Source organism: Meriones unguiculatus, chromosome 3 (assembly GCF_030254825.1).
Source record: "Meriones unguiculatus strain TT.TT164.6M chromosome 3, Bangor_MerUng_6.1, whole genome shotgun sequence".
Classification (NCBI taxonomy): domain Eukaryota; kingdom Metazoa; phylum Chordata; class Mammalia; order Rodentia; family Muridae; genus Meriones; species Meriones unguiculatus.
The window spans coordinates 183,474,652-183,502,086 of NC_083351.1; the positions used below are offsets into that span (position 1 = coordinate 183,474,652).

The window sequence follows — 27,435 nt, forward strand, 5'->3', positions numbered from 1 at the left end:
TATAGTGCAGTTTCAGAGACTACTTTAAAGTGGATATCTGAAACCAATCATGGGATTAGAAGTGATCATTGCTAGGGAGAAGCAATACAAAAACCAAATAACACACAGCAGCAAAGACCCAGGAGTGAAAGTTTCCACTCTATGATATTTTGTGTAATAAAATAACAGCCCAGGTACACGATAGCTGGTGCAGAAAGATGTCCAAGGTCTAAGACCTGCTATCTCTGTTACAAAAGACAAAAGTATCAGTGCCCTTCTATGTGCACATACAAGGGGTACAGACGCATGACAAATCCAAGTCTAGTGGAAGAGAAAACAAATACTGTTTAATCTAGAAGGGCATAAGGCAGAGGAAACAGAATAATATTTCTACCTAAAGGAAGCATTGTGGGTCAAAGAGATGGACCTAACAACAGTCTGCCTTCACCATCAGAAAGAAGATGAGGCCAATGTCTTTACAGAAACTGAAAGATGATCTTAATGTGAGAGGATCAGAGAAATGTGACATTGTGAATATGAATCTAATGATACTCTATGAAATATATCATTATAGGAGTAAACTTCTAAAACAAAGGCTAGTTAAGAGAGCTCTAATGAGAGCAAGGATAAAGTTTTGAGAACCAACTCTATGCTTTCCCACACCCAATGTCACTAACTTTGTACAGGGGGTAACAGCATAATCATTTTACAAACTAAGAAGACAAAAGTTCAGACAAGTGTTATGATTTTCCTATGCCTCCAGGTATATGGTGGCAGAACTGAGATCTGGAATCATAACTCAACTCCATCTTTGAAAAGTAAGCATCACTGTGTCCTTGGATTTTCAAGCTGGCAGATAGAGCACTGTGTCCATATAACTACATATAGAGCATCCTTTCAATGAAAATCTGAAATAAGCACTACTGTTTTGTCAAGTGGTATAGGAAATATCATCTCAAAGTTCAAGTGTACACACACACACACACACACACAAACATACACACACACGTAGGCATACACAACACAGCACAGCAGCTGCATGGAATAGCCAAGAAAAGCTAAATTATGATCAGAATAAAATGAAGAAATATCACCAGTTAACGGTGCCTTTCTTTGCCCAACGATACAGAAGAGACTCATTCTCTTGATGCCTGCTGTATTCAGAATACAATATTGTTGTTTTGGTGTCCTTGACATATGTGTGTGGTTTTGTTTGTATAGACATGTGAAATTTGCTCCTGAGCATACTAGCTGCATCTATGTGTTCTATTTCCTCCCACTCTGATATTCTCATGGTCTCTCTATATGCATTTGTTTCTTTTCTAGCTCTCACATACACAGAGGATGATGCTCATTTCTTGAGTACATATTTGACACCAGACACTTTAAGTGTTCTGTGAACAGTGTCCTATTACAGCCCTTAACCAGAGATGCATTGAAGTTATGTCAGAGTCAGGGATTCACAGATCTGTGTTTGCTGCTGAATAAAGCTTTTAATCACTAAACAATCCACTGTGCTGTCACTCAAGCAAACGCCCTCATGTGTTCTCATCAATCTCCTCTACTGAGCATGCATACATATCAGCAGCAGTCAGTTCTTCCTAGTTGCCCATCCTTGGGCTGAGGCTACGGTCACCAAGAGTATGTATGCACCCTGCAGCTTCACTTGTGCAATGTTCCGTTGCAACAATGGTCCTACCTAGACCAATGTAGGTTCCCCAAATCAGGAATCCTCTTTGCTTCTGAAACAGCTTCTTGTGTAGTCCGGTGGATGACATCAATTGTGTTGGAATGAAAATGCACGTACTTTGCTCTTCAAATGTAATCTCCATTCCTTTAGATTTTACATGAATTTAGTGCATAAATGAGGTTAACAATTAACTGTGCAAAAGAAAGTAGTACTGACCTCAGTGAGAATGTCTCTAGCCACTAAGAAACATGTCTTGAGGCTGTATGTGCAAACAGAGGGCATCTGCATGCTGAGTTAGGACTTAGGACTCAGGTTCTGGTTCTGTCTCTCACAAAATGTATGACATCAGACAATCTGTGCCACTCTTGGATCCTCACTTTTCCCATTCATATAAAGCAAATCATCTACATTTTGTCTCCTTGACAGAGTGCTAAGAGAAGCAAATGAAATAAATGAGATGCTCTGTAGACTTCAATCTCAAAGAAACTTCATATTCTTCTGTGTTATTAAAACCAACAAAACATATAATCAGAGTGAAGAAAATTTGAAAATTACACAAAAAAGTAAATATTCGACTGTAAGAGACTTCTTCTTTTCCATCGAACATGTAGTACATGAGTGAAGTCCTAGTTATCCTAGGTCAAATGACCTTGGCCATCACTGCAATGATCCTGAAACTCAATTTCCTCACTGGTGGAGTGAAAATAGAATTTATGTCATGGAGCAGTACTAACGGTTCAAGAAGATGACACCTAGGAATCTTTTGGTCATGTACATTGTACATCATACGTAGTGGGGATATTTACTTTTAGGCACATATAGCTATGTGCCAGAATTAGAAAAATGCTGTCAATATCATGAATAGGACACATGATACTAATAGGTTCTCCTAACTGTGTGTTTATCTCCTCTGCTTGTGTCTATTTTGCATCTATGTATGGGCCAGCAGGAGTCATCAGTCCCTAGAAAGACAACTCGTGCTGTTCCTCGCCATGCCCCATGCTCCAGATATCTAGCCACAGCCTGATACAATGGACACTACAAGAATATATGTACAGTTAATGAGAAAATTCATACATAAGAGGAAACTTGGAGATGTTAATATGGGAAATTGTAGATCTCACAGACAATACTTGACAACTCAAACATCTTAAGTTCAGCTGGAGGTTCAAGGCACTCAACATCTGTGAGGGTTCCTGGAAATCAGATCATACATTGAAAGAAAGGGAAGTAACTTAGTCTCTGTCTAGGACATTGCAAAACATGATTAATGGTATGTAGGCCTTCTGGGTACTGGGGAATTCTTTGATTGTAGAAATGTGAAGGGCCACTCAGTAAAATGACCTACAGGTGATTCAGAATGCTACTGAGTGATAAAAGGGTTGATAATAGAATATAGTAAGGAGACCTCCCACATGGCTCTACTTGATATTGCAGTGAAGGGTGAAGAAGGGGTTGCCATGAAAGATGGAGTCTGTAGTATCTATCCATACTTACCTATTTTTCAGAAATGATACTGCTCCCAGGGTTTAAAGAGTGAGTGTATAAATGAGTTTCTCAAGTATCAATATGAACAAAGGTGGTGGGTTTTCCTTCATGGAAGGACCATTATTAACATCAGCCAGTATCTTGTTTGAGCTGTGTAATTGTTGAGAATAAATGAAATTGAAATCCACCCCCACCCCATGCTCCCACTCTTCTTTCTTCTCTTTCTTCCTCCTCCACCTCCACTTCTTTTTCTAAGTTGATATGCATCACTTTCATTCACAGTGTATGCCAAAGACGACAATCACTTATGTCTTTGTTACAGAAAACGGTGAAAGAAGTAAAGTTGAAAGAAAAACAACTCAATTCTGAGGGAGAAATATTTATTCTGAATACCAATAAAACAGTTAGCTACATTTATTACATACAGTGCAAGTGTGAATTTTCAGTCTCTCAGTCTATCCTATCCTAGGTGGGAAGTACTGACTTTACATATGAAGAAACTCAAAGAAGAAGGGGTGGGGGGGATGAAGGGAGGTGTTGCCTGAGGCTGCCCTGCTAACAGGGAGCAGAGCTGGGCTTCAAACAGACCGTCCTGACTACACACTACAGATGTTTTAACACGTGTTATGTTGCCAGTGGCTGTGTACCACGTCCCGACAAATTTGTTATCTCTTTAGTTTCCTCTACAACAGTCAGGAGAAGATGGGTTACCCCACTCTAGAGATGACTACTAAAGCCAGGAGAGGTTTCCACCAGAATTCCTGAGTTGCTTTACTGGTTATGGTAGAAATAAGATTTGTTCATCTGTTAAGCTCTGAACTCCCCAATTCTGTGTGTGTGTGTGTGTGAGAGAGAGAGAGAGAGAGAGAGAGACAGACAGACAGAGAGAGAGACAGAGAGACAGAGAGACAGAGAGAGAAAGAAAGGGCTGCACATATGTTTGGTGTACATATGCACAATCACATGCAAGTTCACATGTGTTTGAGTACATGCCAGAGTATGATGTATTTTATGTATTCAGTTTCATGTATTATTTCAAGTTCTCTTGCTAAATCTGCAATCCACCAATTCATTTAGACTGTCTGGTTTGCAACCTCTGGGGATGTGTCTATCTTCATCTACCCACCCTCCCAGCTCTACAGTTCAGATAGACACTTCCATGCCAAGTTTTTACATAGATTTTGGGAATCCAAATTCAGACCCTCATAGTTGTGAGTCAATTACTTTATCCACTGAGCTATCACCCCAGCTCCAAACTGTGACATTTATGCTTCTTATACAGCAAAGGATTCAGGATGGAATGCCAAGAGTAGAAGGAAATGCAGGTGATTTTTGAGCTCCCAGATGCATTTTGCCAGTCCATATCTATTACATAGGCGCATGTATTAAGAATTCCACGTTTTAAAGGGTTAAAGTTAAATATGTATCTTAGTTAGGAAAAGACTCTGAAGCATTTTTGTTTTTGTTTTGTTTTTTTTTGTGAGTTTATGCCTGTGATTCAATGTGTGGATATGTGTGCAGTGCCCATGGTACTGACACATTAGTGTGAGATCCAGAGCTGAGTTACATGCTGCTGAGAGCCTCCTCATGTGAGCATTGAGGAGAACTCCAGCCTTCCCCAGAGCAGAGACCCCTCTCCAGCCCTAAAATGACTTTTATAGGAAACCTTTAATGTGCAGTGCTTATACAATTAAATAAAATAACCTACTGATTTCAAAAAAAAAAAAAAAGAAGAAGAATTCCAGGTTTTAGATGTATCATTCTCAAATTGTCTGGTTTGCTTAAAGTAGTTCTCAAGTATGTTTTCTTTTGTTTCCTTCGTCCTCCCAACGATACCTGTGAAATGTATGAAGTATGCAGGATACTCATCCCTGGAAGTAGGTGGAGGAACCCAGACTCAGGGAGCTTAAGTCATTTAGGGTTATACCACTTAGTGAAACTGGAAAACTGGACCATGTGGTCAGGAGACACCCAAAACTGGTTTCTAGCATGAAAAAATAATCCAGGCAGGAGAACAGCTGTAGGTGCCATTGTCTATGCCAGCCTCACTGCTTCCCGCAACCCTGCCTCTATCAGAACACAGATATAACTGACTCACAAGAAACCTTACCTGAGCAAGTGTTGACCATGTAACTGAGGTTTCACTTGATGCTTTCATTTCTCTGACGCCAGAAGACAAAATTGCCCTTTGATACCATCGCAGCTTTCTCTTAATGTCTGGTAGTCCTGAATCCTTCAGGTCATTTTGGGGGGCCTCCCCCGAATAAACGTAGTGCAGGGACCATGGGTACACTTAACCCGAATCTGTCTGTTTTAATTACTCTCCACTGGACAGATAAAAGCTTTCCATAGGATTGCTCTCTCAAGCATTCTTCTGTGGTTTTAATACTAGCGATTAAATCAAGGAAAACAAAACATAACAAAACAAAACAGGACCAGTGTCAACTTTTAGCTTTTAATTTTTTTAGCATCCTGGAAGGAACTGGATTGTTGACCTAAATTTCACCTTGCATTCCTACCTACACTGTCTCACCTCTGTTTGTATTCTCCTGTCAGATTCCTATAGATCATGGGTATGGTGAAGTGAAACCCCAAACTTGCCGGTCCCACCCACGACCTTTCATTTCCCACAGTGAATAAACCACATTGGCGTATCCAAACTAAGAGCCTAGCATTCAGAATCTAGGAAATTTGGATAGACCTTTAGGTCTGTCTGTTGGGGCCCTCCTGTCAGGAGAGAGAATAAGAACGCTCAGAAAATAATTGGCTTATCTAGGGGTGCAGAACAGAGTAGCAGCAGGGTGGGCCACAAGATCTTCTGGCAGGGCAGAGGCGGGGAAAAGAGTCATTCCTATGCAGGAAAGCTGCTGGGGTCCATTTTAGCTTCAAAGTGAGGTAGATGGGAGTTGTAGGAGTCATAATTGAGTCTCACCCAGACCCTAGTAGAGGTCCTTGGGATACTATACTTTCATATCTGTCATAGGCTTGTTAATATTTTAAAGGGTCACGTGAGCCCCAAGGTATGTGTGCAGAACATGGATATTCCTATATAGAGGTTTTGAAAAGCTGTTATTATTACCATAATTTATTTGCAACTTCTGTGTTTTTTAGAGAAAGAAATGTCCTTAGTAGACTTTTCTGTCTTCCTATATGGATACTCTCCAAGAAGAAAAATAAACATTAGCTGGGTATGCAGTCGTGTGGTTGGCTACATCTCCTCCCTAGACAGTGGCAAATGTAACAGCTAATGTCATACTATGTTGAGCACAGTATGATATTAGAAAACATTAGAGAGAAAGAGAAGATGCTAATACATGTTGAGCATAGAAGATATTGGAAAACAGTAAAGAGAAAGAGAGGCAGAGTTGGGGTCCCCCCAGAGCCATGGAAGAATGAAACTGGACGTTATAATACCGAAAATCTAGCAGTTCCTACTGCTTAGGTCTCCATGACTTCAGGAAAGGGACTTCGCTCCTCTGAGCCTCAACTTTTCTCCCTGGTAAATAAATAGCAGCTATTGTATACAGCTTGAGAGAACATCATGGGAGATACTGTGACATGGAAGCTGCTACCCATGTACTCAATACATAGCAGGTGCACCAGGGAAATCGATTCACGCAGAAACACAGATACTGGCCTCCCAGGAAGGAAAACTTTTCTGTTCATGGAGACTACATCACTGTCTTTGTCTCCTCCTCATACACTGTGCTCTGCTCAAAATCAGAAGGGAGAACATTGAGGCATTATATCATAGGAAGAGAAGGATTGTGAACTGAGCACAAGGCAGTGGGGGAGGGGCAAGAGTTAGAGAAATCCCAGCGGGAGTGTTTGGAAAGCATGTGGAATGATATCTCAACAGTCTGCTGGGGCTTCCCTAGCAGAGGCTCCTCAGGGCCTGTGTGACTGAAACAACACACATTTTTCTTTTCTTCATATGATGCTGGAGACTACAAATGCAAAATGCAACTCTGCGTGGAGTTATTTCTTCTCTCGGGCTTTTAGGTGGCTGTCCTTTTGGTGTGTCCGTGTGTTGTCTTCTCTGAACACATAATGTGCCTCCTCTTACCAAGACACCAGTCATCAGATCCAATCTTATTGTGACATTGCTGCTGTCTGATTACTGCTTTAGAGCCCCTGTCACCTAATGCAGTCATACTCTGAGCTTCTAGGTAATGTGATGTCAAGATACACATTTTAAGGGGTCACAAATATTCAGAATAGATATGAGGCGATCAAATTATGGCAGAAACCTCAAAAAGAACAAAACCACTGTAGACACCGGAAGCTGGGACAACCCTGGATCTGAAACAAACATGTAGAAAGGCTGGAAATAAAAGTCTTGAAGCTGGAGTCTAAATTAAGAAAACGTCCCAAACTCTGAGCCGACAGATGCCCTTGCAGATGTTAGGTCCCAGTAGACCGGGATAAGCGCGACAGATTGTTGGCAGTGAAGTACTGCTTTCTGATTCTAGTTTTAGGTCTAGGCGAAAGCACGTCACAAGGCTCATCCTCCTGGCTTGCACTTGAGCTCAGCTTGCTTGTGTTGGCAATGTTGAGTTTGTACAAGTATTCTTGGAGAATACTTGGCCTTCTTGGAGAAGGCCAGGCCTTAAGACAATCTACATCAAAATGCTTGGTGTTTGGCATGTGGTATACGGACACAATTACAAGCCTGGGGCTTCTATAAGTCCAAAATCAGCCCTGTTGCCCTGGACTTCCTACTCCTGAGCCTCTGAAGAGTGCTGAAGGGTGTGCCACGTGAATGCTTACAGCTTTACGGAGAGCGTTAAATGAGAGACTTGATATTCAGCAGTTCCTAAGAGCAACATGCTTATATGGAGAAAAGAGAAACAGAGATGAATACCGCTAGAGCAGAATCTTTAACCTGACTCATAAAAGATGTCCCATACCCCAGAGCATTTTCCCAAGTCAATACTTTAGAGGACTCTATGCAGATCTCCTACCTTCAGGATTTCCCGCCAGGTGTGAGCTGAACTGGAGATGTGAGAAGGTAAGAGGGCAAGGAGTTGATGAAATGGCTCAACAGGTAAAGGCACTTGCTGTTCAAGGTTGACCCCCTGAGTCTAATTCCTGAACCTGTATGACTTTGGAAGGAGAGAACCAACTCCATAAAGTTGTCTCTTGACATCCTCATAGGTAACATAGCATGTGTGTACTCTCATATAGTAAATAAAATAAAATGGAAACAGAGTCCTGTCAAGCTTCTGGGAACACTTGAAGCCCTTTGTGTATCAAACATAGCTGCATATAGACCAGGGCATATTAGAATGGCAACATACTGGAATGCTGGTGGCCAGTTCCTCAACAGAAGGCTTAAAAGTGGGCCCTCTGCTAGAATTGTGACTCCCTCTCTCCCTCTCTCAGGGCAATGTTTACAGGTACCTTACTGGCCTGCTGAAGGAGCCTCGAAGTCGCTTTCATTGTCTGCTTCTGTGGGCTTACAACATTTAGCAGGTGTATGTTAATTATATGCAGATTGTATGCAGAATTGTGTTTGGCTTTCTGCCTTGTCATATAGGGATATGTCTGTTGAGACTATCCTCCAGTTCCACACAGATGGCTAGCTTAAGACAGACTTTCACTATTTTTTTAAACTATGTCTCTATCTCGCTGAACAATTGCGAGAAAGTACAGTGTGGAGTTATATGGGTGCTCCTTGGGTTCTCCAGAGGATACCGATTTTGGGTCCTGCTTGAAGTGACACAGAAAGAGGAAATCTAAGCACACAAGAATTGAGAATGACAATAAGACACCTACACATGAGGGACCATTCAAACAGTGAACAAACAGGCTCTTGAATTTTAGCAGAGGATTACCTCACTTCAAAACCCCCTTTACAGAAAAGGGCAACACGCTCTAGTAGCATGATGAGGGTGCTATGTCTCCTTGCAGACAAGGTTACTTGGCACAATAAGCCAGATATCTGATATCAAGGCTTGGTCCTGTGTTGATGCAGTACAGGAGTGCTTCCCATCCAGTTTCCTGGAAGATGACTTCAATTAAATGATTTTTCACATACAAATTGACTCCCACCCCCACGTCTGTATCTCAACTCTAGAAAGCCCAGTGACTTCCTTTCACCAAATTACACTCCAGGTAAATATTTCCATCTGAGCTTCTAAGACTCCTGCTTCAAAGCTCTCATTTTCTTTACTACCTTTCCCCCTGGAGCCACTGAAAATCACTCTTTGCCTTTCCTCCTTGCCTCTTGGGACAAGCCAGCTCTTCCTCTATACATTTGTATGGCAGCATCAGGGATGCGCCACGGCTCCACGCCCAGGACTTTTCTGAAGGTAGGAACTCCTACAGGTGTGAACATTTTACACTGATAACAGTGCAGTCTTCTTTCCCAAAGCAATTGAAAGTGCAGAGACCAAGAGCCCCTGCTAAAATAAAAAGGGAAGAAAGAAGAGAGAGGGAGGGGTATCCTGTTTCCTATCAGAAGACTCTTAATTTTTTATGGAATAATAAGGGAAAAATTAAATGTAAAAGAGGGAGACACTGAGCTAAGAGGTAAGGGGGACACAAATATGGTGATGGTGAAAGGTGTCTCTGATCCTACTGACATTCTAAGTGGACAGTAAGACAGGAGCTCTGGGATATTCATTCCAAATGTGAAGGCAGCTCTTTGCCTTTGGAGAGGGTCAGTGGGGAAGTGACTTTTGATATGTAGTCTCTTAATATTGTGTAGGCTGGTGGAAATATAGAATTTCTAAGTGTTTTTTTTTTTAATTCTGTATCTTGTCATATGCCTTCTTTCTCTGGCCCCTTTGTATTTTGTTTCCAAGTATTTCCTACTCTTTCACTTTTAATTTACTCCGAGTCTCTTCAACATCTTAAAAACAAACTTTTGTTTGGATAGCCTCTGTGTGTGTGTGTGTGTGTGTGTGTGTGTGTGTGAAGGATATTATGCCCATTATGTCCTTTAAGGAGGACAACATATTTAAAGAGAGATACAGATGAGGGAATCAAGATCCACAGAGATGAAGTGATTTTGTTCCAAACATATGGCCTGTAATTGCTGTCATCATGAGTCAAAACAGGTTACCCTGGTCCCAAAGATCCTCCCCCTTTCTTCACAGTAGAGACACATCTGTCCTCTGATTTTCTTTGTCCTTTAGCAAATGAGACATAAATTAGTGCCTTAAATTCTGTTTGTCTTTAAAACCACTTTCTTTTTTTTTTTTTTTTTCATACTCTGTTTTGACTGATACACAACTGTGCTCACTCATGGGACACAAACTGGGTGCCTACTGTAACAGGAGGCTGGACAAGGTTGCAGACATGACCAAATGTGGTCACTGTCCTCCACAACCATCCAGTTTCATAGAGAAAGAACAACATGATGGATACAGGCAACTCCAGAGTGAGAGTTTCAATGTTCCCCCCTGAAAACAAAATGAATAGAGTGGAGAGATGGCCCACACTCAGAGCTATTAAAGAGTGCTCCCTTTGTAGAAGCGCTCTGTGTGTTAGTCACTCAGAAGTCTAGAATAAATATAATAAGATATGGATTGACTACATGATACAAAACTTTATTCAAAAAAGATCCAGCCGCATTTATGACACTGCCAATGTCACCCAGATGGTAGAAGTGGAATGACAGTTAGGAGACTTTTGTCTAGTGCCTGAAAATGTTATGAGTGGGAAGAAATAAGTGGGTGAGCTTAGATCCTCTGCCAAAATGCTGGCCATGTCAGATGCTAACATAGACATTTGCACAGATGCTAAGGTCCCAGTGCCCACAAAGAAGGAAAGATTGTGTGGGCCTCCTCTATTGATTTTGCTGGACACTCTCCACGTTCATTTGATGAGCATTAATGGCAGATGCACACTGAGAGTTACAGTGACCGCAGTGATTCTCCAGTGAGAGTAGAGACTGTCCTTCCAAAATGAACATCATCTGTTCGTTCCTGTCTCTTTTTCTTTCTCTTCTCACCTGGCTTCATACGACAGCTGACACTTAAAATACACATGTAATTAGCAAATACTGTTATCATCCAGGAGCTTTGCCTGTGCCAAGGTACAGTGGGTACATTCCAGAATGACTGGGGGATGTGGGACTGGTGAGTACAAAGATAAGCAGATGCATGGGAAATCTGTTGAGCTGCTTATGGGAGTTTCTACATGATCTTTACAGAAAGACACTTGTCTTTAAATGTCTATAAAGACCAACTAAACCTTGTCAGAACTACCTCTGATTTTCTTTGGTAGATGACAAAGCCCAAGTTCTTGGTAGTGTTAGTGTTGGGGTGTTATGCAACTCGCACACTGTACAGTAAACTTCAAGGTCACATAGCAACCAGCTGACCGCATACTCGTCTTTTCACTTCTTTTAGTCTTCATCATCATCATTGCTTAAATTAGAAACGAACTAACGCTGCCATGAATGTTGTGAGAGTTTGATAAGCTAATGTAAATAAAGAGCTTAGCAGAATTAGTAGAGTTCATACTTAAAAGGGCATATACAAATTTGTACACACACACACACACATTATAGAACGGGGAGTGCATTTTGTTCTTGAGAAATTTGTAAGTCATTCTGTATAACCCACAAATGTCTTCTGTCCTCTGTCTTTGTTTCCTCACCACTGATAAAGTTGAAGGAGTTAGAGGCAGTCATCTTCCAAAATCTTTCCAGTTCAGCTATGCATGCCAGGGCTAATCAAGACTCACATTAGAGATGAAACCACTGGTATTCCAGCCCTTGCCTTTTACTCTTCTGGGGCCACTGTTTCCATAATTCCATTCTTCAGACCATTCACTGACTGCTAACAGCAGTTATACGCTCAAAGTTATGGTGATGGCCTTAGAAATAATATTTCTAAATATGCATCTTCCATTCCTAATCATCTCTAACTGCTTCTTCGCCACCTTTCATGTTACCCTTCACTTGAAATAGCCTCCGAAATTGAAAGTATACTTCTCCACACAGTACTTTTGTAAAACCAGTAATTTTCAGGTTTTATTATCATGTTTTATTTTTTTTTTTGATAGGTGAAATGTCCATTCTTCTAACAGAAGCTTTCTTGCATGCTCCCTGTTCAAAATAAAAAGAGTAAAACCTCATGTGCTCATTTTCCGTAAGGTGCTGACAAATCTAACCCTCTGCCCTGTTAGTTCCTCTGGCTCTTAGCATGCCCTAGGGGTGTTCCTCAGAGGTTCTAAGATCAGGAGCCAGGGGGTCTCAGAGAGGTTCCTGAAAACAACTATTCTAGAATACCCTGATATGAAATTTATCAGAGAAAAAATAGCTTACCTGCATCTACCTCCACGTTTTATTTATTCATCTTTCTCTTTTGGGCCCACATAGGGCTGTATGACAAATGTTCTTATACCTCGCGTGACCGAGGATGGGTCGTGGGCATTCACACCACCAGTGATCAAGGCAACAGAGACCCACGCTACTTTTTCTCCTTGAAGACGGACCGGGCCAGGAAAGTGACCACCATTGATGCCCATCGCAGCTACCTCCCCGGTCAGTGGGTGTACCTAGCTGCAACCTACGATGGGCGGCTGATGAAGCTGTATATGAATGGGGCCCAGGTGGCCACCTCCGGGGAGCAAGTAGGTGGCATATTCAGCCCTCTGACCCAGAAGTGTAAAGTGCTCATGTTGGGGGGCAGTGCTCTGAATCACAACTTCCGGGGCCACATTGAACACTTCAGTCTATGGAAGGTAGCCAGGACACAGCGAGAGATACTGTCTGACATGGAAACCAGAGGCCTCCACACTCCTCTACCTCAGATCCTCCTCCAAGAGAACTGGGACAATGTGAAGCGCGCTTGGTCTCCCATGAAGGATGCCAATATCCCCCAGGTGGAAGTCAGCACTGCCCACGGTTTCCTGTTGGACACCAGTTTGGAGCCCCCTCTTTGTGGGCAGACGCTGTGCGACAGCACAGAAGTCATCTCCAGTTACAATCAGCTCCCAAGTTTCCGTCGGCCCAAAGTGGTGCGCTACCGTGTGGTCAACGTCTATGACGATGAGCATGAGGACCCAACTGTGAGCCAGCAGCAGATTGACTTCCAACACCAACAGCTGGCTGAGGCCTTCCAGCACTACAACATCTCCTGGGAGCTGGATGTATTGGAAGTCAACAGTTCCTCTCTGCGCCACCGCCTTATCCTAGCCAACTGTGACATCAGCAAGATTGGAGATGAAAAATGTGACCCTGAATGCAACCATACACTGACCGGCCATGATGGTGGGGACTGCCGCCAGCTGCGCTACCCCGCATTCATGAAGAAGCAACAGAATGGTGTGTGTGACATGGACTGCAACTATGAAAGATTTAATTATGATGGTGGAGAGTGCTGTGACCCAGACATCACTGATGTCACGAAGACATGCTTTGACCCTGACTCTCCACACAGGTAAGACTTTCTTAGGCAAATGTCCAGTTGAAAGCTGATTATGTTGTTCCTATTTGATAGATACGACACCTAAGTTCCCTGGGGGTTTATGACATTTTTCCAGTTTGTGCAGCAGTCTTGTGGCCAAGGCAAGTTCATTATTAAGGTTATCAAGGGGACTATAAACATACATACCCTTTTACGAGACTACTTGCCAAGTGCTTACTGTTGACCCTGAAGAAGACCTCACAATCCTGTCCTCCCAGACACAGGGCTGGGTAACATGCACTGCATGAGAATAGCTGCTGTACTGCACGTGTGTTGGCTACATCTGTCCAAACCAATCCAGGAGCTTCTGGCCATAGGCTGCTGCTGAAATTTAACTCAATTAGAAGTAAATAGAACTACTTTTGTTTTATATTTTCATTTATTATTTTATACTTCTACATTTGTACTTGTTACTTTTACTTTATAAATAAATAAAACCTGAAGCACCTGATAATTCTACCTTTAATCTCAACTACTTCAGAGAGACAGACAGGAAAATTTTAATTTCAAGAAATGCCTGCGCTATAGAAGGAGTTTAAGTCTGTGAGACCTTATCTCAAAATAGAAAGAGGGGTAGGTTTATAGCTCAGTGGTAGAGCACTTCCCTAGCTAGTACAAGGCTCTGGTTCAGTCTTTAACACCACTTATACACATGCACACACACACATACACACAAACACATGCACGCACACAGGTGCACACACACATACACATATGCACACACACATACACACATGCACACACACAAAACACACACACACACATGCACACACCCACAAACACACGGATACACAAGTAAATAAAACTACAAAAGGTAGAAGTCAACTGTTTTGTTACCCAGTTACTACATGGGTTTGTGGCTGTTGTGCTCGACAAAATGATGCAGAAATCTTCCACTGTCAGATCTGGTTCTGCGAGTGCTGAGCTGGTAGATCAGGGGTCAATTAGGAACAGGCACCTTGGGTTCAGATCTCAGCTCTCCCATTTCCTCTCTCTGTGACCTCTTAGAGGCTCTTTATACATCTGTAAAAGGAAAGTGATTTTCAAGTTTGCAGAGGTCAGAGAGAAAGCATACCAAATGCTGTCTCTCTCCACCCGTGGCTGGTCCATTAGCAGATCTCAATATTTATCTAAGGAAAGGGTGTTGTAGTTAGGAAGTAGCATGCAAAGCACACACCTAAAGATTTGAAAGTGTCCTGGAGAGTTCCCTGGGACAAGTGGAAATTCACCAAAGTCTCCAAAAGCAGACATAATGGGAAGCACAACAGAGGATCTCCAAAAATCTAATGTGGATAATGAATATGCAGTGTACTTAGTATCTATGCTAAAAAAAAAGTTTGTAGTTTTTCTTGCTACAACACAAAGGTAGATACATGAGATGATGGATATACACACACAAACACACAGCATGTATATACAAAGAATAGGTATAATTTTGACACTGTTCAGAGACTAGATTGAGAAAGAAAGACATTGCAGGAAGAGGAAATATCTCTTGTATTACTCATGAGAAGCAAGAAGAAAAGAGGTCTGCTGCCCAAATCCTTCTCTGAGTCTGCCCTGGCTATTGACTAAAACCAGCAATCCCAACATGAAAGAGCATAACTTACATTTCATGTGGGACCTTCAGTTTGAAGTCAGGGAAAGTGTCAACAACCACTTTCCTGTTTTTCTCAGGTTCGTGGGGAACTTTTCCATTCTCTCCAACACACAGGACCCTGGACTTGCTGATGGCTTCAACACATTTGCAGATCTATGCAGGTTTTCTGCTGACACTTCTTTGTCTCTCTGCAAAGAGCAAGTGCCTCCCTTGCACAGGCAAAATACCTATGTACAGAGAAATGAGGATTCTGGCAAAAGAATGTCCTCCCTGGCAGCAACTCAGAGAGCACCGCAGCTCAGCCGGTTGGCACACAGGGGGCTCCTGGGCACTCACTTGCTTAGACTCACGCAGCATACAAAGGAAGATTTAGTGTATATAGTCCTGTCCAGGTCACTTCTGCTCGCATTTGAGTCAGGAAAAAACCTGTGAAAAGAGACAGGTTGGGAGCTAGTATGTTCGTATGAATGATGGGGAAAATTGGGCATTTAGAGAGTTCAATACGCATGATTCAGTAAAGTCATCACTGAATCATGGAAATGGAAAGCATAAAATGTAAAATCGTGAAGTTGAAAATGTAGGTCTTCTGTGAAGAGTGTAAGTGTTCTACTAAGCCTTACATGAAACACCTACGTTCAAAGGCAGAGTCTGTGGAAAGGAGAGTGAGTATAGCAGAGAGTCATCCATGCAACTAACCATTCGTAGACTCATGTGTCAAATCGTTATTTTACATCAGCCCAGGGCTGAGAGTCAGGTACCCCAACCTTAATGTGCTTAAAGAAATTCCAGATTTGGAAAGAGGAATGGATACATTTAAAGTCATCCTGCTAATGTGTGGAAGACTTGAACTCAAACCAAGGCTTACTAACTCTAAAGCCGTAGGATGGGACTATGTTTACAGCCGAGGAACAATTAGGGAGCATTAAAGGATGGGATAGTAGGCAGGGTAGCTTTTACAAAGCTTTGGGAGAAGTCTGATGGTTATGACTGATTCAGAACCAACGTTAACTGGCCTTTTCAGAGTCCCACACTGGCATACAGGGATCACTGGGTCCTGGGTTCCAGATAAGTTAAAATCAGCAGACAACAGCAGCAGATTCCAAAAGCCTCTGTGCATGGCCATGTGCCAGCTGTGTGACCATTCAAGCCAGGCTCTCTTTGTTTGCTGCCTGGGAAAACTGGGTGCCCAGGGTCAGCCTCACCAGGCCTGTGTCGTCCTGACTCAGCTGGGGTATTGGGTTCTGCTGGAGTCAGTTCTCCTGTGTGCACAGAGAAACCTGTGGAAGGTTTCAGAGAAATACTCACATTGTGGCTTTGAACAAATGGGAGGAAGGAGGAAGGGGGATGCAAAGAAGAAAAGAGAGAGGGAATAAAGGGGAAAAAGCAGGGAGGTGCCTGGAATAGAAGCCATGACAATCAGGTTGCTGTTGCTAAAATGAGTTTTAATACAGCACTAGGTAAAAAGAAAAAAACAAAACAAAACAAAACAAACAACAACTCCTCCAGGATACTCACCCCCCCCGCCTTGTCTTATGTTTTCTTTTCATCTATCTCCTTTCCTCTCCATCATCTCTTTTCATATGACTATTATTAATGCTTTTCTATCTCTGATTTTTTAAACATTAAATTTATTTTATTATTATTGCTGTTATTATTATCAACATGATTGTGTGTGTGTGTGTGTGTGTGTGTGTGTCCACAGGAGACAGAAGTGGGCATCAGATCCCCTAAATGCATAAAACCTCAAACAGTTATCAGCCCTCTCCCATAGATATCTAGGAACTGAACTCAGATAATCTCAAAAAGCAAGTGCTTTTAAATGCTGAACCAGTTTTCCTCTTCTCTATTTTCTAAGGCTCTTACTATTTCTTTGAGAATTTAACATATGCTTGCAATGTATTTTGAACATATTCACTATTTCCTAACCACTCATCCCCTTAACTTCTCCCAAACCTATATTCCATCCCTTCCCAACTTTTTCTTCTTTCTTCTTTAATATAACCCACAGGGTGCAGAGTGTAATCTGTGCTGGCCGTGCACTCATGGATGCCATTCACTGGAGTGTGGTTGACCTAACACAGTACAAACCATTAAAGAAAGCTAACTCTCCACTCCCCAAAATTTATTCAACTGTTAATGGCTCCTCAGCCAGGGTCAGGGCTCATCTCCAGCCCATGCACAAGAGGGCAACCGCAGCTGCTGTGAGTCCATGAGTGCAAGCACCCTGTGATGTTTAGGAAACAGTTTCACTTTGGTCTTCCGTGACCTCTGGCTCTTAAGATCTCCCCTCCTCTTCTGTGAAGATCCCTAAACCTTAGTGGGAAGGGTGTGATGTAGATCTCCCATTTGTGGTTGAGCACTCCATAAACAATTATTTGAACTTTGGCCAATTATGAATTCTGCATTAAATCCCTTCCAATGCACAAAGAAGCTTCTCCAGTGAGGTTCTACAGCTACACAAGTCTAAGGGTAGAAAGATACAGATTTGGAGAACAGTTAGATATTATGTCAGCTTAGCAAAATAGCAAGAGGAGGTTCATCCCTACAGCCTATGAGCTGCACAACCTTGAGGTCTTAGCCAGGTATACAGTATCAGTCTGGCACTTTGTCCTAGAGGATGGTCTTCAGAAAGTAGTTATTTGCTCCCATAACATCCATACAACTGTTGCACTCCAATGAGCGTAACCTGCCACACTGGTAACTCAGAGTTCACAACTAAGCAACATGTTTGAAGACTTTTCCTTCTATCAGCTATTATAACACCTACTGGCATTGCAGAACCTAACTTTCAATCATTATGTTACTATAAAAAAGAGAAGATTATTCTGCAAACGGCACAAACTAATACCTGTACAATTGGTAGTAATTAGGACTTGATATGATAATAGAATGCCTCTCAAATGATAGGGAAATGGCAGATCTGTCTCACAGTTTCCAAGTAATAGCTTTTTATTTCTTTTTTTTAAATTTTTATTTATGTATTATTTGTTATCATTTATTCAATTTGTATCCTGGCTGTGGCCCCCTCCCTTGTCTTTTCCCAGTACTGCCCTCCCTCCCTCTTTTCTGCCTATGCTCCTCCCCTAGTCCACTAAGAGGGGAGGTCCTTCTCCCCTTCTATCTGACTTTAGCCTATCAGGTCTCATCAGAACTGGCTGCATTGTCTTCCTCTGTGGCTTGGCAAGGCTGCCCCCCCCACACACACACACACACCTCTCAGGGGCAAGTGATCAAAGAGTTGGCCTCTGAGTTCATGTCAAAGACAGCCCTTGTTCCCCTTACTAGGACACCCACTTGGTAACTTCACTTCTTATGGGTTAAATCTAAGGAGGGGGACTAGGTCCTCTTGCCTGCACTGGTATGAAACAGTTCATAGATAGTCCATCTTGACTGGCAGTGTTTCATTATGCTGATTATTTACTTAGCATTTCCTCAGTTTCTTCTTACAAAAAAATAAGATTCACCAGTAATGAAGCTGAGAAAATTGTCAGACTTTATTGGAGAAGTGCCAGCTTTGAACAGATTGAAACTCTTACAGTTCTCTGGGGTATGATCTCAGGGATGCGTATATTATATGAAATCACTTAGTCACCATAAAGCAGCTATAGAGGACATAAAAATGATAACTATCTGAGGAGCATCATTCTCTGAGATGGTTGAGCCTAACCCCAAAGGCCCCACAAAATAAAAATAAATAAGGCTTGCAAACCATTCTTTAAGTGGTGAAGCCTAAGAAGAACTTGCTTCCTGACCCAGCTTCTCGCTATTGCTCTGGTCAGACACAGAGTTATGCCACCTTCTGTCCTTTTAACCTTCTTGCCATTTTCTCAAGAGCTTGAGTTTTAAAAAGTAATAAAATAGCAAGTTTGTAAATGAGTTTCTTTATGTTTCTGTGGTTACATTAAAGTGATCAGGGGAGTATTGGCACTGTGTTTTCTCAGTAAGACATAATGATAATGACAGTCTACTGAGGGTGTTGAAAGAGGAGGCTAGAATAGTGAGGGGTGAGGAGCAGTGTAATATGGCTAGTGCAAGACACTTGGCCTTGAGAAGAAGAGAGTTCACTATTATGAGGGAATACCCTAGTATACTAAAGTGTGGTCATCTATTCTGTGGAAGCATGGCTAGCCTTTCTACGTGACCAGTCAGTCAGAGATAGGCATCAAAAGTGAGCCACAGTCATTTTTCCCAATGTGGAGATAATCCAGGTAGGCAACTAACGTTTTGCATTTTAGTTGTCTCCCTAGGAGATAATGATGTAGCAACTTACTGATAACCTTCTTTGGAACACCAGCTTCCCCATCCCACCTCACTGGCTACAGCGTCAGCAGGTAAATTACACCAGCATCCATGCATATCTGTTCATGTAAACTGAATGGAGCAAAGCAACTATCCTGCCACTTTTGGCTCATAGGGAAATGGTTTTTGGCCTCATGTGTGCGTGTATGTGAGATGTATGAATATGTGTGTATGCTTGATGATTGTTGTGGTGCTGGTGGTGTGTGTGTGCATTTGCGGTTTGAGAAAATGGGTGGTGGGTGTGTATATGTTTCTTTTATAGTGTGTGTGAGAGTTCCTATGTGTGTGAAGATAAATGAGCATGTGAAGGGTAGAGGACAGCTTTAGGTGTCATTTCTCAGGAACCATATAAAAAGTTTTGTGTTTGAGACAAAGTCTCACACTGATCTGGAACTCACGAAGTAGTCTAAATAGGTTGGTCAGTGAGATGCAGGGATGTACCTGTCCCTTCATCCCCATCACTGGGATTACAAGGATATATTCCCATGCCCAGATTTTTAAAAATACATTTTATGGATTTAACTCTTTTCCCAATATTTGTTAATAACTATGTTACTGGATAAACTACCTCCTCTGTCCCTTCTTTGCTCTCTTGCTATTATTATTACTGGATGTAACAAGGGCATTCTCCTGGATTTTTGTTACCTTTTAAAGTCAAGTCAACATAGCTAGAGATCTCACAAGATGAGTTAAGTCTTGAAGTGACCTCATTGCAATGTGTTCTGGTCCTTTCTGAGTCCCATTAAAAGATTTGTCTGTTAGTTTTGTTTCTTGGATGGTCTTCTGAACTGTGCTCTTCTTACTCTGTAGAAACTCTCAGCCTGACACAGCTGTTACAGAGTCAAGGGCTGTCAGAACTTAAAGACACAGGGCAGGTCCTCTTATTGTGGCTCCTTCTTGCTGAGCACAAGGAGCCCAAGTAGCAAAGGAGGGCGGGCAGAGCCCAGCCCTACCAGAAGCAGAGGCCTGATCTGGGACTAAAAACTGCCCAGGAGTTTTCTCCCTACTCCCATGCCATTTCCGTCCCTCAACCATCCCACTACCAACTGCCCCAATGTCTTAGAAGTTGATAGCTGGAAGCTTGAAAAGCTTTTATCTAGCAAACATATTTTCCCACTCATCATCCATATTTTGTTAAGACACCTTTACTATCCAGAGCACAATGAAGAATGCTTCAGGGTTTCACAATAGACTCCCCTGTTTTTACTGGAGTGTGTATACAGTTTAATGGCATTTTATTACAGCCATTCTAGCATTGGTCAAGAAAGTAGAGTAAAATTTCCAATGGAAGCACAATGACCATAAGTTCCTATGACTTCTGAGAAATGCAAGAAACACAAGTGTTTTGAGAAGTTAGGGAAATTTTCACCATGTGGCAAGGACAAAAGAGTTTCACAGCGTAGTCAGTCTTAGCAACTAGAGAAAAGTCGTCATGGGGAGAAAAAACAGGCTGTGCAGTAGGGTAGTTAAAATGGAAAAAATGGAAGCAGAGAGCAAGAAAAAAACTAAGTCTAGTTGAGACTCCACACATGCAGATGCCACAATTTGTTCCTCCGTTGTGCATCAAAGAATCAGCATGCCTTAAGAAGAAATAAAAATTCAGGGGAAACACATTGTGTCCTTGGCTGGGCAATTTCCTAGCTATGTAGTCTTGGGCCAGTCTCTTAAACTCTGAGTCTCGATTTTCACATCTACTGAAAGAAATAATATCTGATGGCACACATCACATATTATTTTATTTGACCATGAGGGTCATATAAAAGTAATATTACAGAGGTCCTGGGAAGAGTTAACCAGCAAGCAGATAAAAAGGGATATTGTTTTCTTGTTTTTTTTTTTTTTCTTCAGTAACTTTGTTCATTCTTTCCCAGTAATCCTGTAAGAGAAATTGCTTGGAATCTTATAATCAGAATATCAGGGTTTATTTAACATGACTAATATTCATTACAGCAATAACAGGAGTCAGGGCTGGTGTAGTGGAAAAAATATGCATGTTGGAGACTGACCAGGGTTTGAATCTTGGCTCACTCAGCACTAGCTCCCTGACCTTGGCTTGTTGTTCAGTAAGAGCTGGTGGTTTCTCATCTGTTAAAACTGGGTGATAACAGCTATCCTGTGGCATCTCCTAAAGCATAAATAAAGCCACTAGTGTGAGACACTTGTTTTCTAGTCTGGCACATTGTAGGCACTGGATGTGTTATTTGTCTCCTTTCCTCTGTGCACACATAGACAGTACTACCCGCCATCAGTACTTATTTCACAGAGACTGCATTCCTACAGGCTCTTATCAAAGACTGGAACAAACTGCAGTATACAAACCGAGAGCATTTACCCAGACTATTGTCATTCTTAAAATATTTTCTTTTAAGGACTGGCCACGGAACTGGTGCTGTTATGTAAAGACCACATCACTTACATCAAACTTCTTGAGTTTGTACGCTGGTTTATTTGACAATTACCCAAAATGTCTAGCTGTATTAGAAGACATATTGCCTCACAAACCATTCCATGCAGTGTTGGCAATAATCATAAAGAGGCACATGCCAGTTTGTTGGAAGTTACTAGCTGTTTTGACCATGATTGCTTCAATGTTGAAACACAACAAACATGAGCAGGCACAGTGGTATGCCTGGTTTAATTTTCTCTAATTTAATATTGAGTTTTCTTGAAGCTTTTTAACTGAGTAAAATTCACCTCCAGTCAGAGTTTCCACCTGAGAATACCCTGCATCATTGTAGTCATTGAGAGCAGCATACAGGGCGATAAAAGACTATCCCGGACTGAAACATTAGGTGAGCAGGGAGCTCAAGACAGTAAACCATGGGAACAGCAAGTTTGGAGACCAAGTCCTTTTAGAGTGTACTTCTACCAACCAGTTATACAGTGCGGTTATAGCTCTGTGTAGTTGTCTCCTTTGCAAAATCAGTGATAGAAGTAACAGTCTGCTTCACTCGGTGGTTTAGATGTGATGAAATGCTGGTATGACATGAGCACAGCAGATAACAATGGTCTTCCCGCTGTTGCTTGGGAATTTCCCTTCCCTGGGAAACCTGATGTGTTCCCTTCAGATTCCAGTCACCTGCCTCTCAATTATGAAAACCTCTTACTAGAATTTCAAGGCGGGAATAAGAGGCAGAGACATTCGAATCCATCACTGCTTCCCTTTGATTTTAGCTGCTATGAGTTTCATATTTTTTTAGACTTTGTCTTTAAATTCTAAGAGCTTTATGCATACTAAATGCTAATGTATTCTTCTGGAGAGATAAGCAGCATGCCAGACTAGGACTGTATACTTGTAACATTGTAACTTCTAAGGAAAAAAGCATGTCTGGGGCCCATCTTGGGGCTCACTGAAAACTGGGGAGTCAAGGAACTGGAGACCAGAAAAGCGGCCATCGTGTTGCCAGAACCAAACCCTGCCAGCTGCCTCCTGGTCACAGGCATCCCAGCACTGAGGAGCTTCCTGATATGCCAGGAGCTGAGGGCATCCTTCTCTCACCCCTTTTCTAGATGCAAAGTACATTCCTATCTACAGTTCCCTAGACAGATAGGAATACTGGATGCCCTTTCAAAGGCCTCACTCGGAGACTGTTGGGGATTTTCCATCCTAAGTTTGGCAAACTCAGCATGCTCATTTCTCTTTCTCCATCCACTGGTGACACTGACAGCTCATGACAGCCTCAACACTGTCAAATTCCCTTCCAGTTAGGAAACACAGCCCATGAAGCTGTGAGGGAATGCTGGACCTACAGACAACAACATATTTCATTTTAGTGGGGAGCTCTGTCCTGAACTGTAGCTAAGCTTGATCCTCCAAGTTCACCACTGGGCATTTCCTTCCACCTTGGAGTGAACCTTCACACTTTTGCTCTCACTTTCTGTAAACAGCAGTCTAGTGAGCTAAAGTGTAAACAGAGAGGCCTTTTCCTCATAGATTTGTTTGACTAAATGGCACAAGCTGGCTTCTCCCTATTCAGGAGAGCATCCTCTTTGTCCTTCATACTCTGCATCTCAGTCTTTTTCTTTTCTGTGCACTGGGTTGTTGTAGTAAAACAGCAGGAAGAACACTTTCTCCATTTTAAGTTTCTGGTGCTTATGATTCCAGCCTTTTGTGAGTTCAGACAGCCAACCGCAGCCCTTAACCTTAAGCTTGACTTCTGACTGCTGAACTTTTTTTATGGCTATAGAGGGCATCAGTGACTGTGACAACACAGAAACATAAAATGTCTCAGCATCTTACACATGGTGGAAGAGATACACAAGGGAAGTCTTTTCCCAAGAGGATCCATGGTAGAAAAACACAGTTTGCCTGTGGTTTGGCCATACACAAAGGCTGTGCACAGAGAAGGAAACTGGATTCTTCCAATAACATGGCAGCCAGCATAGAGTCAGACGCTTCTCCACTCTTACTTAAAATTCTTTGTGTGTAAAATGGGAAGCTTCAAGGTCTATTCTTTGTTAGACTGAGACATTCTCAAATCAGGTTTTGCAGTTCTGATTCCTAGACACTAAGGGTGATTAGGACAGGACAGGTACGTGGGGTACAAACGAAGGATTTTATGTTTTTAAAAGGTACAGATAAAAATCACACGTGGACACTGATGTAATGAGAAAAATAAGAGACCGTTCCTACTTCCAAAGGATTTCCCAGTTCCTATGTCTAATTAGGTACAATGTGTTCAGCACACCAGTGGAGGAAGTTATCTAGATGACAAGTTAAAAACCCTGTTAGCATCCCCTGAGTCCGATGTCTTCTATTTCATTTTTTCTCAAGTCCTAAACATAGCACCCTCTTTCCCAAAATCAGTTTGAATTTAATGGTACCTTCAAACATCTTCACATTCATTGTCATTTTTCCAGTATCCTTTCTCATTCTTTCTCCAAACTTGAACTCTGTTGTCACATGACCCTGTGAAAGCTATCTCTGATTTAGTTTTAGGAAAGAAAAAATCTGGAGTTCTTAGGTTTGTTAAAGGTCACCAAGAGAGAGCTCTACCTACTGTTGTGCTTTTATTATTCTAACTTCAAATACATTTGTTATTTGCCCAAGATTATGTGACTCATACGGAGCCATGGTCCAGGCTAAATTCCAGATGCTGCCTTATTGACAACTATTGGTGATGACGTAATTCTTGATTTATCCTTCCTAAACTTGGTGTCATTTAGCTAGCCTTACCATCTGCTATATGGCAAGTATGTCTAAAACCAGAGCCATAGCATATAGACTCTGAACAACCTCTTGTACCTAAAATATCATGGCTACTACAACTTGTGAAACACATGTGATTTGCCTTTTTTTAATTGTTTTTCGATGCAAAAGATAGACCCCAGGGTCATTAGTGAGCTATGCACTGAAAGCAGTGTGGTCATCTATACTATTTATCAGTGTGGTTTCAGTTATACAGGAAGGAAGCTAGATGGTGGGGTCCTAAAGCTGTGGGTCCTAGAACTCCATGGCTGTGTTGTGAAAGCAATATTTTGACACAACGTTTCATATTCCTGTAATAGGATTTTTAACATAATATTATGCTTCTAGGTATTGTGTTTTCTTATGTAGCCTGGGATACTTCAAGCCTTAGGAGCAGCTCTGAAAATTAGTGAATTCTAAGCTCCTTGGACTATTAAAGGAAATACTGTCTTACTTTAAGTAAAGATTAGGGATAGGACTGTTTGTTTATGCGTGTGTGAACATTTATCTACTATGTGCGGGGTTGTTTTGGTTATACAACACTGGACAGTACACAGGGCCAGCCACAGATCTACCATGTTGAAATTTCCTTTTAAAGTAGCTATGTGGATAAATGCTGATATGAAGAAGACTTGGGTACTGAGAAAGCACAGGATGGCTTGTAGATATGGGGAGAGAGGCCTGAGCCTTGAGGTAAGAGCTACATTAATCAGGTATGTGCAGCTGGGCTTAGTGAGCTCAACACCTGGTTAACAACCAGGTGTTCCTACACTTGTCTTCTACCCAAGTGTTTCTAAAAATCCACATTCAAAGCCGAATGGTAAAATAGCAGCCGTGTAGTTCTCAATAACATGCAGCCTTTGGAAGGTGGAGTTTTTTATTCTGTGATAATTCTTACCTATTATGATATGAGAGGCATTATAGTCAATGACATGTCTTTCCCTCCTTTTGAACGCTTTCTTTTTCTCATGAAGACTATGAACCTCCACTTACACTGATCTCATTTTTAAAAATAACCCAAAGTTCTGATCAACTCTCCCCTGGCTCCCACCCAGTAGACTAAATATAACACCTCTTCTAATCCAAATATTTGCACCCTTCCCATTACACCCATCCAAGACTCATTATCTGAGACTCCTCTAAGTGGGAGGACCTAAGAAAAGTAGCTACCCCACCTGCTCATAGTTTTTTCACATGTCCACAGAAAAGACTCTTAAATAGACTTTACAATTTTTTTAAAACTTCAAAAGGATACTTTTTAAAAATTATATCAAATGTTTTAGTAGCTAGAAGCCCCCTAAGTACTATTGATTATTTTATGATGTTCCTTTTGTTGCTGTTATTATCATCTACTTATTTTACTTCATTCATAAAACCTTTATTTTTTAGTGTAAATTGTTTCTCTTCCCATATTTTTATGACAAGTTTCCAGCCACAGTATATGATAGGATCTTAATGAATATTGATAGATGGAAGTAGAAATGAATGAATGATACATGGAAAAGAAAGAAGTTGAGAAATAATGAAAGAGTGAGGGCAGACAGGAATGGAGGGAGGAAATTGTGGAGTTAATGAAAGAATGTCTTGTTCAATAAATGGATAAAAGAATAACCAGTTTTTCAATTATCTTTGTTACTGTTTTATTTTTCTTGCCTAGGGGTCAAACTTCCATATAAAAGCAAACCATTCAAGATTCCAAGAATTTAATATGCCCTCCAAGAACTGTGTGTGGGAGACTCTTGATAAAGAAGAGAGGCAAACTTAGCCATTTATAATGATGAAACTAAGCAAGAAAATAAATTCCAGATCATTAGGGCCCTTGGGATAAAGTAGAAAATTCGGGTTTTAGAACTGGTCACAGCTTGGAGAAAGCTTGTTATTTGGAACAAGAATATGGACGCAATAAACATTCTGAGGTTTATCTTGCTTTGATGGCTTGCCTTGCGCAGCTTTGATCTTTATATTTGATAATCATTTTCAAATGGTCTGGTGTGTTCTGAAAGTGAAGTAGTGGTTCGTGAATCCACGGGGCTCCTTGGAAATGGTGAACTTCATTTGGAGTTTGGAACTGGACAGTACTGGGACAGAGCCTTGTTCTGGGAGGTGGAGAAACGGGGTGACACATAGTGGGAGGAAGGAAGACAGACACACTGACCGAGTGATGGGTGCCAGAGTCAGTGACAGAATGCCAACCATAGGCAGTGGGAGCTGAGGCCAATTCGCTGGAACTCCACCAGTGACTTCAAAAGCAAGCAATACATCTTGGGACCTCTTCATGAGTTGGTTGCTCTTCTAGGTACTTTCTCATGCACCATCATACTGAATTTTAGATATTCCTGTCCATGTCAGAGTTTATAATCTCCATTTTACAGGTGAGGAAATTGAGAGTCAAAGAGACCGATCCAGAGTCAAAGTGTCCAAGGTCAGAGGGCTTCTTCACAGAAGAAGGACTCAAATCCTCTCTGTCTGTCCTAAAATAGCCATCTGCTACCTTTTCTTTTAAAGTAAAAGAACTGTTTTTAGCTTGGCCCACTCTCGGCTCAGACAAATGCTGCACAAATTGAGGTCACCTGCACAAGTCCAGCACCATCCTCTGTGGCCAGCCTGCACCCATCAAAAGCCCGGGAAGCAGGACAGGAGAGCAGCACTCTCACTTGTGCACAGAGGAGGTCAGCAGAAAGGTGACCTGCTTTTGAATCCAAAGAGAAATCAGAGCACGTGAGATCTGACCTGGGCTTCCTGTAAGCCCTCACTCCGACCACCCTGC

General features: G+C 41.8%; 1 protein-coding gene across 1 annotated transcript in view; it reads left to right on the forward strand.

The window, feature by feature from the left end:
* Nucleotides 1-27,435, forward strand: part of Pappa (pappalysin 1) — a 252,286-nt gene that overhangs the window by 19,971 nt on the left and 204,880 nt on the right. The window contains exon 2 of the mRNA XM_021654123.2: nt 12,492-13,554. Coding sequence (XP_021509798.1) covers nt 12,492-13,554 — 1,063 coding nt within the window. The remainder of the gene's footprint in view (nt 1-12,491; nt 13,555-27,435) is intronic.